Raw genomic sequence first — 19,693 nt, forward strand, 5'->3', positions numbered from 1 at the left:
TGGAATCATTTCTGTGGCTGGAGACCTCAAAGGGATATGACTAACATAGTGACACCCATGCGCCTTCTCTTTGGAGTCAGAGTGTGGGGATGGGTCGAGTCCTGATTCACTTTCCTATGCTAGCGCTCGGATGAAATAGACCGACTCTGAAGGTGAAGTTGAGTGATAACAGTGGTATCAGGAATTACCTTGAGATGGGTAAAGGTTTGCGACTTAATCATTAGCGTGGCCTACAAGAAGGCTGCAACTTTTTGTGTTCAGTGGCAAACAGCTTTGCCTCCCAGTCTCAGCTCACCTTTGGGTGAATAACGGTGTGCTTATCTCATGAAATACCTTGTGTGGGTCAGTCACCAACATCTGCCTTCTGCAATCATGGCATAGTTTAAACTCTAAGAAAAAAGTAGTAGAATACACACAACACAATGAACGAGTTTACAGCAGGTTGTAGCGTGCCTCGGAGGTATCACTCTCTGGTCGTTTGAGTGTGATGAGTAATATGAAGCATAGCGTTTCCTGGGTTAGGGAAAGTCTCTCTGAGCACAGCTTAGCGTGATCGCTAAAAGCAATATTTAAAGTTATTTCAGAAGAGTTCATACAAAATGATTTAATACAAGTAACGTAACGGTACACCGATAATTTTGTGGTTTCTCATTATTTTCACATAATTTTTTGTTTAGATTTCCCCTGATGAAGAGCAAACGAATGCCCGAAATGCATTGGGATAATTGAAAATGTCTAGCATAATATGCATTCAAGTTGAATCGCAATGTGTCTAATCCAAGATCGTCATTTGATAAAAAAAGTTTCAAGCAACCGTTACGTTACTGGGATTAAATCATTTTGTTTGAACTCTTCTGAAATAACTTGAAATATCGCATTTAGCGATCACGCTACGCTGTGCTCAGAGGGACATTTCCTAACCCAGGAAACGCTACGCTTCATAGTTTAAACTCTGTCATTTTTGGGTGGGGACATGGTTCCCTAGAACTCTGGTAAAATTGTTTAGATATCAACAGAAAAACTGACAAAATTAGTAGTGGAGCTCCAGATCTGTGTCGGAAAGCGCAGAAAGAAAGGAACTGATGCTAGTATGTAGGGAGGAGTGTTTATGCGGATTTTCTCCATCACTTCCAGGACGGTATGGAATCAGCGAGAAGCCACCCCTTTTGGCACATAATGTAAATAGCACGGTGTGGGAATCTCTATTAGAGTGGGGAAAAGAAATGAGGCTGGTCTAAAGCCCTAAAGGGTCCTATGATTACACCATGCCCTGAACAAGGGGGCAGGGCAAAAGCAAAAACTTCAGCCCTGGGCGCCCAGAATAGAACGAGGGTTGCTAGTGTTTTTTTGCATCTGCCAACGGTGAAATGAGGACTTAAAAAAAAAAGAAAATAAGCGTGAAGCCACCCAGTGCCACCTAACAGCATGCAGAAGCAGAGCTATAAAAAGTCTCCAGATCCAGTCTGGTACATGGAAAGTATTCTAAATTGAGGAATCTGTGGTTAGAAGTATCCATCAGATTGTACACTTACCTAAAGTAATAAACAATTTGCTTGCCGAAGGTTAACTGCTCATCAAACCACCAGACAAGCTACGTGTTTCAGAACTCACAAGAGTCTCCTTGATTGATTGACAATCTATCTCATTCGTACTACTGAATACCGAAAACCTCTCTGAAACAGATGCATGCAGGATACATTGTATTCCGTGCAGACTGCATCACTGTTAGTTTATGCAAGCCCAGCCACTGAACATCATTTGTTGCAGTAAACTACCTCGCATTTGATTTTTTTAACTTCATATTTTGCGAAACTGACAAGTACAGTTAAAAAGAAAAAGGAAGCATGCTCTCACAGAACCCTCAGGTTTTCACAATCTTTGACACTAATGAGAGCATATGACTTGATATAGTAAAAGAGATTTTAAATATACACGGCTCTACAAATGTACATACAGGCTGCAGTTCAGATTATATATGAAAAGTACTATTCCCATGTGGTGAAGCATAACTCTGCTGCACACAAAGCATCTACTCCATTATCTCAAGGGGCAACAGAAGGGCTCACTTTATGGTGGGAGGTCTTCTTGTACTCTCTTCTGCTGTCTACCTATGTTGTGCACTTACGTAAACGTCATAATTGAATGGCACAGCCCAGTTGACCTCAACGTGTGTGAGATACAGCCTGGTGTGAGTGAAAAGCCAAACTGACCTACAGATGCGTAATTCTCATTCATGATGGTGAGGTCTCTGCAGTGATGCAATCTGGGGTATTTACATTAGTAAATTATTTATACGGTTACAGTTTATTGTAGCAAGGTATAATCGGCACTTAGGAGAACCACGCTTAGAAGATTTTTGGGAAAATAGAAATTACATGATGACAGTATGTACAGTATTCAATATGTACGATACTCAACTAATACACTCTGGTTGTATAAACAGAAGACTCATGACTAAAGCAGTCTGTTGACGCGGTTTAACTTGTATTGGTGTGCAGTGTGTTCCAATATTTCTTGCCGTGGCCTCTCGCACTCCTGTGACTCAAGAGTGCTTGTTTTTATATTTGTGATGCTCAAGAAAGTAGAAACTGACATGTCACAAGTCATTGATCCTGCTATGGAGGATGCCATATTTTTGTTGTGGGACAACCTGTTTGACATGTAGTGGGGAGTGCAGAAATTCATCTCCCCCTGATAGAAAACATCATGTAAAGGGATGGGGCGATTTCTGGGTAAACGACTGTACAGAAAGGGATATTTTACAAGCTATAACATGGGGCTAGATTTACAGCTGGTAACACAGTTAAAGGTCACACATTACCCCTCCCCAAGACCAGAATCGGAGACCAATGATAAAAGTAGTATTAGAGGGCCGAGAAAGCCAGTCTACCAAATGGAAGTTCCTCTGCAAGGCTCCAACAGAGGATCCACCCTAAGAATCCCAGGCCATGGTATGAGTGCACTTCAACGTGATCCCTCAAGAATCTATAAGAGCACATGGGTGAGGTGTGAACAACTTGGTGACTATTTCCTACCCTGATACCAGGAGACATATCTGTATCTCCATGACACCGATGGGTCTCCTTCTATAGGCGTGGGGCTGGGTCAGCCCAGAAGTGGAAGACAACCACAGAGGATATTCAGAGTGAAGAGTTCATGCTGAGGCCATCCGATAGGAGGTGATTTGTCTGCTGGGAACAGGGGACTGTGGCAATTAGAGTGTGAGGGGTGAAAATGGCACTTTCACTTTTAGTTTGCTTTATTTTTTATAGAGCACAAACGGTGCAGGTGATATAGAATCTGTTTGGGACTCGAGTCTGACCACTTTATCCACCCAGCCAACAAATACATTTGTTGTAGGGTCTTAAACCCCCAGGCAACATCAAATTCAAATGTAGGGTCGCCTGGCTACAGAAAGAATGTTGCGCATCAAGCAAAATAACTTGTTAAGCACAAAGGGGCACCGTGTGCTCAGATTATTGATGGGAGCCAATGTTGACATACTTTCTAACCGGAAGACTATCTTTCATGCTTCACAATGCACCCCTACGGCAACCACTTTTAGAAAGAGCTAAAGGAAAGTCGCATTCCTAGATACCACTTGTTCTGCTGCCAACACAACCTGCTATGTGAGTGTGTAAAGCCAAGTCAAAGTTGGAAGCAGCTGGCTATGGTTAGTGAGTAGACCATTAAATTCTGCAAGTGGAGGGCCCAGATCCACATGTCCTGCCTCACCTCCATGAGGTGCATAGTTTAGTAATGCTTGACCTTGAGCCCTGACAAAGCCTCCACTATATATTTTGATAAGGCTCTAAACATGGATAGCAAAGAAAACCTACCTTGTCAGGGCGTGGTGCTGGTGCAGCGACATTTTGTAGAGGTGTAAAAACAAAGTTTCAGAGCTTCCTGGAATTACAGCACTTTGGCTGTGAGTAAGATTCAGATGCCTTTAAAGAGGCCATCAAGATATCTAGAAAACAAGAGTCTGGTAGTTGGGTCCTTAGATTTATTCAGTGTTTAAGTGACACCCAAAACTGTGCATACTGCAATAAAACCCCTAAAGGTTTCTATTGGAAACTGGTGAGGCTGGAGAACCTCAGAATAAAAATGTCCAGGTAATGCACAAGAATATCAGCCTATAATGTGACCCTTGATGCCCATTCTAAGTTACAAAAAGTCTCAAAATGTACACAGACAATTGAGTAACCCATGAGAAAGCCGTTTTCCATGTAATTTTTTTCCTTGAATGTGAAGCCCAGGAACTAGAAGTCACCTCTGCACACCAGCAAGAGCTTGAATGTGGTTTCTGTATTGGATATCGCCATCAAAACCTTTGTTATGTTCCCATGGCTTGGCAATAGTCTGGTACAAGGATGTATATCTCACTGCATACTCCAAATGTTAAGATCCTCATCGGCAGACCTACCCATAAGACACAACACATTATGAATCAATCTGTAGTTCTGTCTCTTTCTCTTTTACCAAACCCACTTTGAAGTTATTGGATCCATCAAGAGGGGGGCGGTTTGGTCATCAAATAGGCCCATAATTGTGGACAAGACTTTTAGTAAGTAAGGTTCCTTTGGCTTAAGAAGACTCCTCTGCTTCCCTCCCCGTTTTTCTTGAAGCACTTTTTTTTGGGTGATCCTGGCTCAAGTAGAATGAGAATATGTTCTTCATTCAGAAGGAAGTCCCTTCATGGCGATTGTTTAATTGCCAATATGTGAGATTTCTGTCTGCAAATTATTAGAGGGAACAAAAGGAATTGCCAAACCTGACCCTGCCCAGGCCTGCATGGGCCACTTCATGCCGTAAGTTAACTTCCCTCTGGTACCATGTCCTTAGGCCTATTAGCCTTCATCTGCCTGAATTTTGTGTCAGACAGGCACCAGTCATTCCCCGGGAACCCAACCTTCCGTTCTTCTTAACCACACTAGAGTTAATCAGGTAAAAAACCTTGCAGAACCCCCCCCCCCCTTCCAGATTATTTCTATTATGTCTAGGGTTGTGCTTTGTCAATGACACTGCATTGGAACCCTGCGGCCAAAGAGGATGAGCAACAGGGATGGAGAACTGGAAAGCTGCACTGGGGGGTAAGGGCTAATGTCCCCCATCACAGTGAAATTCGAGTGCCCAGCCTTAGTAGCTGATCTCAGGTACCTCAGCACGGATCTTCATGTTTCTGGTTCCTGGATACAATACCCAACAGGCTAACTGCCTGGATTACAGACTCATATCAACTGGAAATGTACGTGAATACGTAACGCATTAAATATTCAAAAAGAAGTTCTTAATGTGTCTTATGTCACAGGGAAACACATGTTCCAAGGGATGTATGTAGCAGGAGGCATCTGTCTTCGGTATCTTCGGCCTCTTTGGGCATCTCCACAGTGTGTTCAGTCGGTTCACAGAGGACTATAACCTGCATTCAACAGAGCAGTTTCCTGAAATGAAGTCACAAATAATAAGTTAATAGCGTTGTGGGTGCAAAGTGAATAAAACATGTAGAAACTACTTACAAATCTCACCTCATTGGTTTTAAATCGATCACTCTCATGATGAAGGATCTACAATTAAGCCACGTCTCTTCTGCGGCCACAAGAACCCACTGAACTATATTTGTGAGTTAATTCAAAAGGATCCGGGCGGTAAATGAGTTGAGTGTTTACGTTCTGCATAGCTGAGATGTCTGTTTTCGCCAGGGAAAACGTGACTACAATGAACTGTCAAAACCCAAGTTCTAAAAGACAGTTTTCAAGTGGAATCCACCTACATGTCTCCAAGACGACATTTATAATGTCATCTAAGGTGGGGAGGGTGAATGCACGAGCAGTGCATTAGGGGTTTATAAGTGATGTAAGTAAACATAACTTAGGAATTTCAGTACTATTTAGGTTTTCAATAATAGCCATAACATCTCTTCCAATGAAGTTTTTTAAGTGACTATTTATCTTTCTTAAAACACACATTAAATCGTAGCAGCTAACCATAATGTTTATTTAACATTTATTCTCAGTACATATCTTTGTTTTTTTATTATATACTTTAGCACCTACCATTAGCACCGGATTGGCGCTAAGCAGTCTCCTCCTGAGTACAACTTGCAGCAGGTACCCGAGGGACCCAGCTCAGCGGGGACTCTGCAGATACGCTGTGCCTATTATCCCAGCGCCAATACCTACATAGGCCACATCCTATGCCCAGAACCTCATTTCCACAGAGCATGGAATGCAGCTGTGTCCATTGTGCATGGAGTGCGGCCTTCAATCACTCTCTGTGCCAAGTGCCCTGGCCCAGTGGTTCCAGGATACACTGTGGGTCCACACACGCCTTGAGCCCACTACCCCACTATCCCAATACAGGCAATCATCATAAAGAAATGTAAATGGTAATAAATAAAGCATATCATTCAGTAAGTGATATAGAGTGACAAAGGAGATGCACCTTATCATAAAATGAAATAATAGAAAGTTGGAGAGAGGCGAGGAGAGGTCAATGAACCCCAGCTGGACAAACATCTATGGGCAGTTATCAGAGGATTAATAAAGTTCTGAAATCAAATTTAGAATACCCTGTTAGGTGTATCTGAGGGCTCTGAACACCGCCCACTGCCCTAGGGCAGTGGACACACCCCTCAACCAAAGGCTACCACCCGGGATCTCTATGTCTGAGTAATGCACACAGCACAGGGGCACGGCACCAGTCCGTGCAGTTGTGTGCCCCGCACATGCACAAAATGTCACTGTAAGGCCAAGGCTGCTATATTAATGGTGCACGGCTGCATATGTGCATCCGTGATCCGTGCACCACTACAATAGCAGGCGTGGGCTTCCAGTGATACTTTCTGCATGTGTGGGGCACACAACTCCATGGACTGTGGCCACGCACGGCTGCATGTATGCATCTCGCTCTTGTGCTTAGAAGTCCACCTGAGGGCTGTCTCAATGTATTTTGGGATATTGGGCATGGTATATTTTGTGCCTTTCTCTACGTTTTTTAAACTGCCACCCCGACCTGGTGCAAAACATGGCAGAGATAGGTGCTGGTGGTGCCTTCCGCACTCACCAGTCAGGGGCGCTACAGGTTACCGCCTAAAAATAGAAACAGCCCTGGTCTGTGTTTGGTTTATCTGAAAAGCGCACAGAGACCACAGTGGCCACTCTGCCACTGCTGTGCCCACGGTCGGTTCTAGGATTTTTGGGGCCCGGGAAGAAAAGAGAATGTACGAGGCCTCTCTAATTTGAGGGCTGTTTTGCATCTCCATAGATGACCCTGTCTGCTCCTCAATCTGCTATATGGAGGGCTCTGCGCGAGCCCTGGGCAGCTGCCCACACTGCGCATGCCTAGTTATGACAGAAGACTGCCGCTAGCAGAAACTGACATGCGCACTGGCAGCCGTGTAAACCCACCTGCCGCGCTTCCATTCCCATACTTACAATCAGATTATAGAAAGCATTCGTCATGGCCTCTTCGTAAAAACTCTCCTGCTGCTGGTATTCAGGACTGTTCCTCTTCAGTTTCTGCAGCTTTTTATCCATACTCTGCAGAACCAGCTGAGACATCTCCGCGCCCTTTTTGTTGGACTGCGTTTTAAGAAATTTGGATACCTTGCCAGCAGCAAGAAGGTCGTGCACTTCCTACGTAGGAAAGAGAAAGTCCTTTTTTAGATACAATGAGCAGAAATGCAGGAAGACGCCACAATCACAAGGATCAAAACTGCCCAGAGGTCATCATTTTTACATGTCAAAGCGTCTTACTTCCTTCAAAGAGAACTAACTAATGAGGTCGCTGTCAAAAGGATCTAGGAAAAAGAAATACTGTTATGTAAAATGTTGGTCTTGAAGCATACCCGCAACTAAGGAACCACATCAGAAGCAGCCTAAAAAGATGAAAGACCCCCACACACACATACAAAATATACTGCACAAAAGTTTACAATTGTCCTTTCTTGGAAAATGACAACTCTACTGAATTCTACATTTTGATTCCGCTTTCTGCCCCTTATTTAACTGAATTAACACTTTTAAAGCAGACTGCAATCTCAATTACTTCATTGCATGCAGATTATTCTTTTAGTAAAATCTTTATTGTTTTTAATATTGAGTACAAACGTATACATCTCGTGGTTTCTTCTCTCATTAACACCATGTCTGCAGATTCAATGTTAAAACAATTACTTTACTAAATGAAGTTCACACCAGCGGCATGAACAGTCAGCCACACTGTATAATACAATACAGAAGAAATGTTTTGAGAAACACTGTGTGGCTTGCATGGTAGGGAGCGTCATTTGTAATGGATGCATGGATGACTGAATACATTTTGTGACACTGCTCTTTGAACAAGATCCTGAGTGGTGCATGGCGTATATTAAACAGTATATCAAGGCTGTTTCAATACATTATGTTGCGCTAAGAATGGTACGTTTTTGTGAAGTCTGCTGTGATGCAGTCCTGGACCTTATCCGATATACTTTAAAATGTGCTTTTCTAAGGAACATTGCCCCCTGCATCAAAGGTATCTGACCTGTCATCCAAAAAAGCAAAGGTGCAGTGTGTAGCGGGATTCAGAGTGTTGTTAAAACAGCAAATCTACCTTCAAATATGCAGACATGGCCGCATTGCGCAACACTGCCCCGCACTTTGATCTCAAATGAACCCATCAAGCCTTACTACTTTGATCTCACCTACTACTCACTTCTTGTTGCTCTCCTTCTAATTCATGTCTGGGTCTCGGGCCCTTAGTATGCTGACTGGTGAATGCTAGTGAGGTAGGTGGTGGTGGTGGTGGTGTGTGTGTGTGTGTTGGGTGTGAGTGTGTGTGTGTGTTGGGGTTGGGGGTGTGTGTTGGGTGTGTGTGTGTTGGGTGTGTGTGTGTTGGGTGTGTGTTGGGTGTGTGTGTGTTGGGTGTGTGTGTGTTGGGTGTGTATGTGTTGGGTGTGTGTGTGTGTTGGGTGTGTGTGTGTTGGGTGTGTGTGTGTGTTGGGTGTGTGTGTGTGGTGGGTGGGTGTATGTGTGGGGTGGGTGTATGTGTGTGTTGGGTGTGTGTGTTGGGTGTGTGTGTTGGGTGTGTGTTGGGTGTGTGTTGGGTGTGTGTGTGTGTGTTGGGTGTGTGTTGGGTGTGTGTGTGTGTTGGGGTGTGTTGGGTGTGTGTTGTGTGTGTGTGTGTATCTATCGAGGCAGGAGGGTGGTGGATCCTCGGACCTTTCACCCCCAGGTCTCACGCTCTGTATTTAATAAGCTTTATGCTTTCATGATGACAGTATCCCTGTATCCAATAACACAATTAAACGATGCATATTAAGGGTTTACAATATATAAACAAAACATTACTACTACTTTTTCATGAACACAGAAACAGGACTTTGCTGGCTTTGGATTTTTCCAATAACAGGGGAACCAAGGTGGGCTTGATCTTGCGACCTTTCACTAACCATGTAATTTTACTTTTAAGTGATTGTGTGCATGTGAACGCCTTGTGGGTTATGTTATGTTAAGAAATGCTTATAAAGCGTGCATACACTTGAAGGTCTCTGAAGCTAGCAGGTCTTCAACCCAGGAAACAAAGGGAGTGAAGGTAAAAGTAAAGTTTTTCATTTTTTATTCCTACACAAACTAAGAGAAGAAAAGGCTTTACCGCAAAAAGTTGCTTTTTTTAAAAGAAGGCTAAATTAGAAGAAACACTAAGGAACGAACACAGCTAATTGGAACATATTTACGAATTCTGGACCTTAAGAACTCTGGGGTGCGCCCATGAATTAATTTATGAACTGAATAGAGCGTTTTGAAAATAGGTGTGCTCTGAATGGACAGATAGTGGAGTTGATTGACAAGTCCGGTTGTAGGTTTTGAATGGATTTCGTTATTGAAGGAGGTAGTTAGAAATTCCTAAATAAAGATAAATGCAATAATATAATATTGAATCAATCCCTACAGCCATTACTAATTTCGTACTTTTCAAGGAAAGAAATGGAAGAATAGGTCTTAGTTTACGCATCCAAAAGGAGCAAGATGAAACAACCGCGGATACCTGGTTAGCCAACATCAGTTTCCTATCTAGTTTAACACCCAGGCTTTTGCCACAGGACTGAGAGGTGGGACACGGGCATAGGGTATAAGGGTATAGAGAGGGAGCCCAGACTAAGGGGCACGTGCCTACTGCGAGGATCTCCGTTTTGTTAATGATCATTTTTAACCAGTTTTGGTCCATCCAGCTGTTAACATTACAAAGGCATTTTTTGAGGGTGGCAGGGTAGACTGAACATTAAGATAGAAAATGAACTGCATAACACTGGCATAGACATAAAACCTACAGTTGAAAGAACTAATAATCTCCATAAGAGGAAGCATGTGGATATTATATAAATAATACGAGAGGATGGAACCTTGTGGCATACCACGGGTAACACAGGTGTAGTCAGAAAGAAAGTTGCCTAACGACACTCTTTGAGATTTACTACTTCTAAAAGAGGAGTACCAGGCTAAAACAGTATGGTTAAGACCACAACGTTTATAGCCTAGATATTAAGACTGAGTGGTCACCGATATCAAAAGCTGCCTGTAAATCGAGCAGGATCAAGGTAGAGGTGAAATTATTTTCAGTAGATCTTCTGAGATCATAAAGAATAGCAGCAGGAGTGGATTATGGGCCTCCGCTACGGCTAAGCATCATTGAGCAGTTTCCCGAATTCTATAAACAAGCATAGTTAGTTTGCCACAACACTTCCTAGCATTTTGGCAAAAAGAGAAGGGCAAGAGAGTGCTTGTTCTTTATTTGGAGGGCCGCTGAGGGTCTAGGTTCTTTTGACACATGGGCGTCGGCAGGGGTGGGGAAGGAGGGGCACTTGCCCCCCCCTTGAGCGCCCCTCCTTGCCCCCTGCGGACACCCATGCACACTGAGTGCGTAAAGAGAGTGGCAGAGCACAGAGAGGGACAGGGGGCACTTCACACATACTGACTGCGTAATGAGAGTGGCAGAGCACAGAGAGGGACAAGGGGCACTTCACACATACTGAGTGCGTAAAGAGGGTGGCAGAGCACAGAGAGGGACAGGGGGCACTTCACACCCACTGTGAGTGTGTACAGAGAGTAGCAGAGCACAGAGTGTGAGGGGTCTCTTCACACACACAGTGATGGGCATAGAAAGTGGGTGGCAGAGCACAGAAAGGGTGAGGGGGTTCTTCACACATGCATTGAGTGGGCACAGAGAGCAGCAGAGCACAGAGAGGGAGCACTTCACACATGGTGAGTGGGGACAGAGAGTGGCGCAGCATAGAGAGCGAGATGAGGCACTTCACACACAGTGAGTTGGCACAGAGGGAGATGGGTCATTTCACATGTACGGTGAGTTTGCACAGCCAGAGGGTAACTACTGAAAGGGAGATGGGGCACTTCACACACTCAGTGAGCTGGCACTGAGAGTGGCAGAGAGGGAGAGAGGTCACTTCACACACTCAGTGAGTTGGCACAGGGAGTGCCAGCAAGTTGGAGGGGCCACTTCACACACTCTGTGAGTGGGCACAGAGAGTGGCAGAGCAAAGAGAATTAGAGGGGACATTTCAAATACACTAAGTGTGGACACAGAGTGACAAAGCACAGAGAGGAAGAGGGGCACTTCACACACACAGTGAGTTGGCACAGACAGTGGCAGGGCACAAAGTGGTAGAGGGGGCTCTTCACACACACAGTGAGTGGGCACAGAGAGCGGCAGAACATAGAGAGTAGAGTGGGCACTTCACACACACTGAGTGGGCACAGAAAGGGAGAGGGGCGTTTCACACACACAGTCAGTCGGCACAGACAATGGCAGGGCACAGATTGGTAGAGGGGCTCTTCACACACACAGTGAGTGGGTACAGAGAGTGGCAGAGCACAAAGAAGGACATGGGGTATTTCACACAGATAGTGAGTGGGCACATAGAGTTACAGCTCAGAGAGATGGAGAGAGGGCACTTTCCACATGGTGAGTGGGGACAGAGAGTGGCATAGCACAGAGGGAGATGGGTCATTTCACATGTACAATGAGTTGGCACAGCAAGTGGGTGACCACTGAGGGGAAGATGGGATACTTCCCACACTAATTGAGTTGGCACAGAGAGAGGCAGAGAGGGAGATTGGTCACTTCACAAACTCAGTGAGTTTGCACAGGGAGTGGGAGGGGGCATGTCACACACACACAGTGACTGAGCACAGAGAGTGGCAGAGCACAGAGAGGGAGAGGGGAGCTTTCAGACACAGTGTGCACAGAGAGTGGCAGAGCACAGAGAGGGAGAGGGGGAGCGGGGCAACACGGACACCAGGTGGGGGAGAAAGAGCAAGGCAACACTGACACCAGCAGGGCAACACTGACAACGGGAGGAAGGGGGGGCAAGGCAACATGGACAATAGGAAGGAGGGTGGGGGTAAAGCAACACTGACAATGGGCGGGAGGTGGGGGCAAGGCAACTGAGACAACAGGAGAGAGGGTGGGGACAAGCCAACACTGACAACTGGAGGAAGGGTGGGGGCAAGGCAGTGGAGACAGCGGGAGGGAGGGTGACGGCAAGACAACACTGACAACTGGAGAGAGGGTGGGGGCAAGGCTGCACAGACAACAGACGGAGGGAGGGAGGGGGCAAAGCAACACAGTTAGCAGGACGTGGGGAAAGAGAGACCGAGAAGTAGGGAGGAAGGAAGCTGAGAGAGCAAGTGGAGGGGGTTGGGGAGGTCTGGGTGAGGAAAAGCAGCTTCAGAGAAGTGAGACCTGTTTCCTAACTCCGCCAGTGAAGCAGCGAGTCCAAAGGAGAAAGAACCAGGCCAGAGAGAGTAGGTCCAGGCAGTGTGCACAGAGACAGGCTCGGTGGGTCTGGAAAAGAAACAGGGCAGGCAGAATAGCTCCAGAGAAGGGCGAGCAGAACCGGACCAGGGCTAGCAGATCTGGACCAGCAGATCACCCTGAGCAGGAAGATGGCGGGATACACAATCAGAATGTAGTGTTCAGCTTTTGGGGTGCCAGGGGGTAACTTTAGGGTCCAGGGTGGGTCTGGGTTTTAGGGTGTCAGGGAGTAATTTTAAGGTTCAGGGTGGGTTAAGGATTTGGGTGCCAGGTGGATCATTTTAGGGTTCAGGGCGGGTATGGGTTTTGGCGGGATGTATGGCGTTACAACGCATGCTTTTACCATGCATGCTGTTACAACGCAAGTATTACAACGCAAACCTTTACAACGCATTACACTTGGGGGTGCTGGATAGTGAATAGTTTAATTTACTATTCCAACTCCAGTCCCCGTGGACACTAGGGAAGGTGTTGGATAGTAAATTATCCTAGAGCGCCCCCCAGTGTAATGCGTTGTAAAGGTTTTCGTTGTAATAACTGCGTTGTAACAGTACTGCGTGGTAAAGGTTTTGTTGTAAAGGATGTTTCCCGTTTTGGCGTCCAAGGGGGGGTAATTTTAGGGTTCAGGGTGGGTATGGATTTTGGAGTGCTAGGGGGTAATTTTAGGGACCAGGGCGGGTATGGATTTTGGGGTGCCACAAAAGAAAGAGATGGCTGTGGCACAACAACCCTATGGTGTATGAGATCATATGCAGCCTGCTTCCTGCCCCCCCCCATGGCTCCTCCTGCACCCCAGTGTTTCTTGTGCCCCACCTGGCACACATCATGTCGGAGGATGGTGATGAGTTAACATTTTGCCCCGCCCCCCTGGAAAAACTTCTGCGGATGCCGGTGTTTTGACACACCTTGTTTGAGTTCACTAGGGACTCAGCCAGAACACAGTGAAAGAATAACTATCTGCAAATTAGCCCCTTTATTGTCAGGCACGTCAAGGTGAATACTTGGAAGGGAGATAGCTGATAAGGGGATGCCGATTTACATTTCTTTATGAGGCGAAATATATCTTCAGGCATATGTATGTCGAACTTGTCAACGGAGATTGAAGAGGAGGTTACAAGATTCTGAGGAACGTTACGGTACGTAGTATAGTGTAGAATGATAACCAAAAGCTTTTTTTAACAACACAACATTTGCTGAAGGATGACAAGAATCCCGAGAATTCTCAATTAGTCTAGTTTTATTTTTTTATTTTTTAACATTGCCTATTTGATCGTAAATAAAACGGAGTGCGCAGTGCATATTGCTTTCTTGTAATGTAAGAGGTTGCTAGAATATGGCGCTTTAAGCTCAGGCAGATAACTGACTCTCCCCGAGGCTCAGCTGGTGATCGCTAAAAGAAATATAGCAATGGAATGGAAGCTGTGAAGGTACAACCACCAAGGTGTGGTTTGGAGATGTTCATGAATCGACTCGAGCTGAACTGATGATAGAGCAGTAACAGATCATTGGGACTTTATCTATACTACACGACAGTGGAGGATGAATTTATCATATACGTTATGAATACTAGGATAACTAACTGAAGGTCGGGATACAGATACCGACGAGATTTGGCCATGCTGTAAAGATCATGAAAGGCTGCCTGGGGGGAGCAGCTGGTTGTTGCTGATGAAAGGGGGTGTTGCCCAAAAGAGCATAACCAAGTGACACTCCATCATAACGTGTATTCTTTAGGACCCTGCTCTTAACTCTTTATTTTCCCCTTTTCAGGCAGAGTGGGATTATAGCCTGGTTGAAGGGGTACAACAACTGTTGGATGTTCATGGGCTGTTTGTCCATTATTACTTCTACTACCAAGATGGTGATATATGGGCTGCATGCAAAAATTTTGTGATCTGGAAAGCAGCCATGTGCCAACGTGTTGAGGTCATTATAACTCTTTTAAATCTTTGCATATGTACTGGAACATGCTGTTGAGCTGTGTTGCTAGACTATGTAAAGATAAATGTAAAACAAAAAAGAGCTTTTGGGGGGGGGGGGAGTTTAGCTAAGGATTAGGAGAACCAAGAAGAAATTATATTTTTATTCATTTACAGAGGAGCTAATCGATCGGTGATTGCAATTGTCCAGTTCAAATAGTTAGTGTAAATTGACTCAGGGCAGTTGAGGATCCGTGGGACATTATGCCACGTTCTGAATAAGGTTACAGTTTTTTGAACAGTTAAAGTCTCCGAGAAATTCTGTGAAACATTTTAGATTGGCAAAGGCCGAAATGGCATCAAAGAGCTTAAATATGGAGGTGGATGGGGAACTGAGAGGGTGGTAGATAGTCATGATGGAGATGGAAGTGCTTGGAGATATGACTAAAACAGTAGTTAGTATTTCAGCTTCTACTATAGCTAAGCATTGTGTGTTAAATACTTAAACACAGTTTTTGAATATTAGTGCAACCCCTGCCCCTTTTTTAGAGTAGGGCAGTTGCATAATAAGATGGAGTAGCCTTGTGTATCAAATCAATGAAATTATCTTCGAGGCTGTCTTTGAGCCAAGTTTCAATGAAGAGAGCAAGTCAAAAGAGTGACTTGTTATCAGGTCAAAGACATCAGTGTTCTGCGGTGCCCGCGAGTGAGCATTAATTAAGCCACTTTTAATACCTGACATCATAGAGGAGGTGAAACATTCATGCAGGATCTGCCCAATGCAACCTTCATGTTTGGTGGATTGACATGGAAGCCGTCCTCCGTATAACTATGTAGTGGCTCGGAGTGTACTCAGCACTTTGGGCAGGAGTGGAAATTGTTAGGACCTCAGAGCAATGAGTTCTTCTAAGGAGTAAACCATCCAGGGGTGTGTAAGACCAGGAAGTGACGTGGAATTGGCATAGTACCTGGCTCCCCACCGTGACTGGGCCCAGACAGGCTCAAATGGGTTTGCATTTGGCATACCAGCGTTCCACTCGCTTTGCGGACATATTAAAGTTCAATCTAAATTGCCTGGCCTACACATAGGGGAGAGTTAATGACTAGACTAGAGTGATAACTGTTTGTGTGCTTGGCCATTCAAACAGGATAGCTGTCACCAAACAAATCGAAAACAGACTAAAAGATTTTAAAAAAGAGAGAAAAAGTGTCAGACTTTTACATGGTCATGATCTTAAAACTTGGCTATTCACCCAGTAGGTCTCCTGTTTTGCTGTCTGTTTTGTTATTATTCGCTATTCTCATCCTCTTTTTAAATGTGTTATGTTTGCAGCCTACCATAAATAAAAGCGCCGGGACACTCTTTTTGAGTAGCCGTGCGCTCTATAAAAACCAATATAACATAACATAACATAACATAACATAACATGGGCCAAATAGCACCCTGTAGGTTTCAAAACAACCACAAGAAATTGGAAAAAAATGGTAACTCGTGCAGCAGTGTGAAATCCCAAAAGAACTAAGCTAGAGTACCTACAGTAAGGTATATGTGAAAAACAAGGACCCCCTGAATAGCCTGATTCATCAAGGTACCGTTTTGCGAGTCTCTAATGGAGATTCATAAGGAATCGCTATTAGAGACTCGCAAAATGGTATTCATGTAGGAATTGCTAAATAAATAGCGATTCCTACACATTCCTTATTTGCGAGTAGCAAATTGCTACTCGCAAATAAGGAATAACTCCCCATTCATTCCTATGGGCCAAAAGGCCCATAGGAATGAATGGGGAGTATTCCTTATTTGCGAGTAGCAATTTGCTACTCGCAAATAAGATAGCGATTTAAAGGGTGCCAGGGGTGTCCAAAGGACACCCTGTAGCACCCCTTAAATGCAAATTGGAACAGGTGTTGCGTACAGGTCTAGAACGATAGATGTTACCGGGGACATCCATCAAGTGTGGACCGGATTCGTACGATCAAACGAGTGGTCTTTAGGAAGTTAATGCCAGAAAGCAAGTGTATTTGCTTTAGATTCAAATCAAAACTCCAAGGTGTTGATATATAAAAAGACGTATGCTGGATACGAGTGCGTATCAGTCAGTAACCGGGAGGGGATCCTTATGGTATTTTCGAAAGCCGACCAGTCTCGGCGTCTATTTCTCAAGTGTGCTATCCCTCCTCTTGAGTTTCCCGGTCGCCGTTTGCCAAGAACAGGGAAAATAATATATGTGCAACAATTCCTAGGCAATTATAATAATAACAAAGGGAACTAGTAGGGAGAGGAGGACATTAAAAGAACATACCGGTAAAATCACATAATATTTAATAATAAATTGTACAAATAATTTTCATAATCAACATATTAATTACACAATAAAATACACAAATTAAAATAAGACCATAATATAACACAAAATAACAATAATTACAATCAATAAAGAGAGTGGTACACAATTAAAAAAGTGGCAAGATAATATATTCGACGCGCGTTTCGGCGTTTAAGACAACGCCTTCTTCAGGAGCCACATAGAGTTTTTAAAGGAGAGGGAAAATTAGCCTGTCTTGAGTCTCCTATTAGATGTATCGAAGACCTATGAACCATGCAGCGTAGTTTCCAGAAGGTTAAATACGATCTTCGATTCAATCATAGAGTCACCTTAATATTAGGGACTGTATTTAAAAGGTAGAGCAATGTTTCGTTGGTAGTCGGTCAGAGTCAAGAAAACGTATCTTAAGGCGGAATGTGCCGAAGTTGTGAAGGCCTCAGACATGAGAACCATGCCCTGCATTCATTGCATCCTTACACTCGCAATCCTTTGCATCACCAATAACAGACACCAATAACAACTATTTTTAAATGTGTTGAGTGCCCACTCCACTAAAATATGCATTGTTACCCTTCTCCTCAAAAACAAATAGCCATTAGCCTTAACTGCCTTATTCTGGGTCTTGCTAGATCTCCGAAACCCTTGAAAAAAGAGTCTTCACACAACTCCAAATGCACATAGATATGAACATCATCTTCAACACCAACCAAACTTGGAACAGACCCGCAGTGGTAAATGTCTGGGAAGACCTTCTAGACAAGACAGATAAAGAATCACAAAGCATGTAGTCCTGTAAGGCCATCCCTGCCACCTTCAATATGAGGAACAACAACATCCTCCTACATACACTCCATGCATCAGTGACTGATGTATGGGTGCAATGGTTCAATTATTTCCTCATCCACTGGTCTGAAAACATCAGAATTGCAAACTGTACATCTCCACAAGCTCAGGACCGCAAAGGGTTCCCCAAGAGTCTACACTTCCCATCTCTCACTTCTACAACTCTTGGTAAAATTTCTAGAAGTCCACAGCCTCCTTTGCCACTCATAGGAGGATGGCAAGCACATTTTCCTGCAGGTGACATCAGGAGACAAAAAAATGTACAAGTTCAGCAGAACAGTTTAAAGCGAGAGAGATGGATGGACCTAAACAGTGTGAAACTTAACCCCCAAAATAGAAATCATGGCCTTGGACCTGGGCAACACGCTTAAATAATGAGTCAGATTTGCCCATCAGCTACGTTCTTCGGGACACTGTCCCTATCAAAGTCAAGGTCAGGAAGCTAAGCATGACCTGAGATGTACACCTAAGTCTCCATGCACAAATAGGATCAGAAATAAAAGCCTCTTAAAACACAATGGAACGCCTGAAAAAAGCTCACTATGCTTCATCCCAATTAAACATCACTTTGTGGTGCTATGTGCACTACTGAACTCACGCCTTTACTGTGGGTGGCGATGTCCTACATGTGGGTCTCTCCACTTATCAAAAAAAAAGTATAATGAGTGCAAAATGCAGAAGTCAGCTTAATCTTCAGCCTACAAAAGGGACAAAACACCTGCCATCAACACTAAAATCTCAACTGGCACCCCTTTAAATCCAAAATCACTTTCAAAACAAGTGCCTCACCTACAGGAACTTGGAAGGCTCTGCTCACAACCATCTGAAGAATAAAATCAAACGTTACCAACCACTACACTACCTCTGCTCAGAACAAGGCAAATTGTTTATCATCCCAAAAGCATATGCAAAAGTAGAGCTTCTGCAATCATCAGGTCGAGCATATGGAATGAACTCAACTCACACCCATGAAGGCCCTAACCACATGACTTTTAGGAAAAATCTAAAAACGGAACTATTCTGACCAATACTTTTTTGTTCATTTTCCACTGCCACTCCTGTCAAATAACCATTTCGCTCAGGTAAGTCCGGCCAAGCGGCGTCCTTGTATACAACCTGGCTCACGTGGTTCACGTAGCTCTCAGAAGAGCCAAGAAGCCTTTGAGATATGCAGTGACCACTGTATAAAACAAATAACTATACACCTTATCAGAGTGGAAGGGAGAGGAAAAAGGAGGTTCGAAGAGAGAAGGCAAGTGGTAGGCACAGAGAGGAGACAAGTTCATAGGAGAGGTAAGTGTGTGGAAGGGGGAGAGCTGGTGACATAAAGAGGACAGCAGGAGGAGAGAAGCTGTACGTGAAATGAGATGGAAGAGAGGAGAAGAGAGGGCGAATGGGAGACGGGAAGATAGGGATCTTTGGCAGGGAGATAGTGTAAGGTGCAAGAAGTGAGAGATGACAGGGGGAGAGTGTGAAGAACTCCAAATGCAGATATCAAGTTGAAGAGTTCTTTAATTAAATTCGCCAACACTGGCTCCTACATAGATCGGAGCGTACACACTTCCAGTCAGTTCGGTGATCAGCTGTCAACAACCATTGTGACAGTTCACAGCTGGTGACCTCACCGGTGGTATGGTGTCTGCGAAGGGACACTACGAAGCATATGCTGAAACGGTGTGCTAGGAGAGCCATATACATATAGTCATAACACATCTTCTCCCTTAAGGAAGAGAGAAGACGAGGGGAAAGGGGGAAAGGAGAAGAACAAAACAATGCGTACAGTGCAGACTA

At 44.4% G+C, this 19,693-nt stretch overlaps 1 protein-coding gene across 2 annotated transcripts in view; it reads right to left on the minus strand.

The window, feature by feature from the left end:
• Positions 1-2,632: 2,632 nt before the first annotated feature.
• Positions 2,633-19,693, minus strand: part of LOC144822378 (uncharacterized) — a 1,092,528-nt gene continuing 1,075,467 nt past the window's right edge. For both annotated transcript variants that reach the window (XM_078679823.1, XM_078679822.1), the window contains 2 exons: positions 7,437-7,637; positions 2,633-5,444 (listed from right to left, as the gene is read on the minus strand). In XM_078679823.1, coding sequence (XP_078535949.1) covers positions 5,406-5,444; positions 7,437-7,637 — 240 coding nt within the window. In that variant the 3' untranslated portion in view covers positions 2,633-5,405. The remainder of the gene's footprint in view (positions 5,445-7,436; positions 7,638-19,693) is intronic.

The sequence above is a fragment of the Lissotriton helveticus genome, chromosome 3_1 (assembly GCF_964261635.1).
Source record: "Lissotriton helveticus chromosome 3_1, aLisHel1.1, whole genome shotgun sequence".
Lineage (NCBI taxonomy): Eukaryota > Metazoa > Chordata > Amphibia > Caudata > Salamandridae > Lissotriton > Lissotriton helveticus.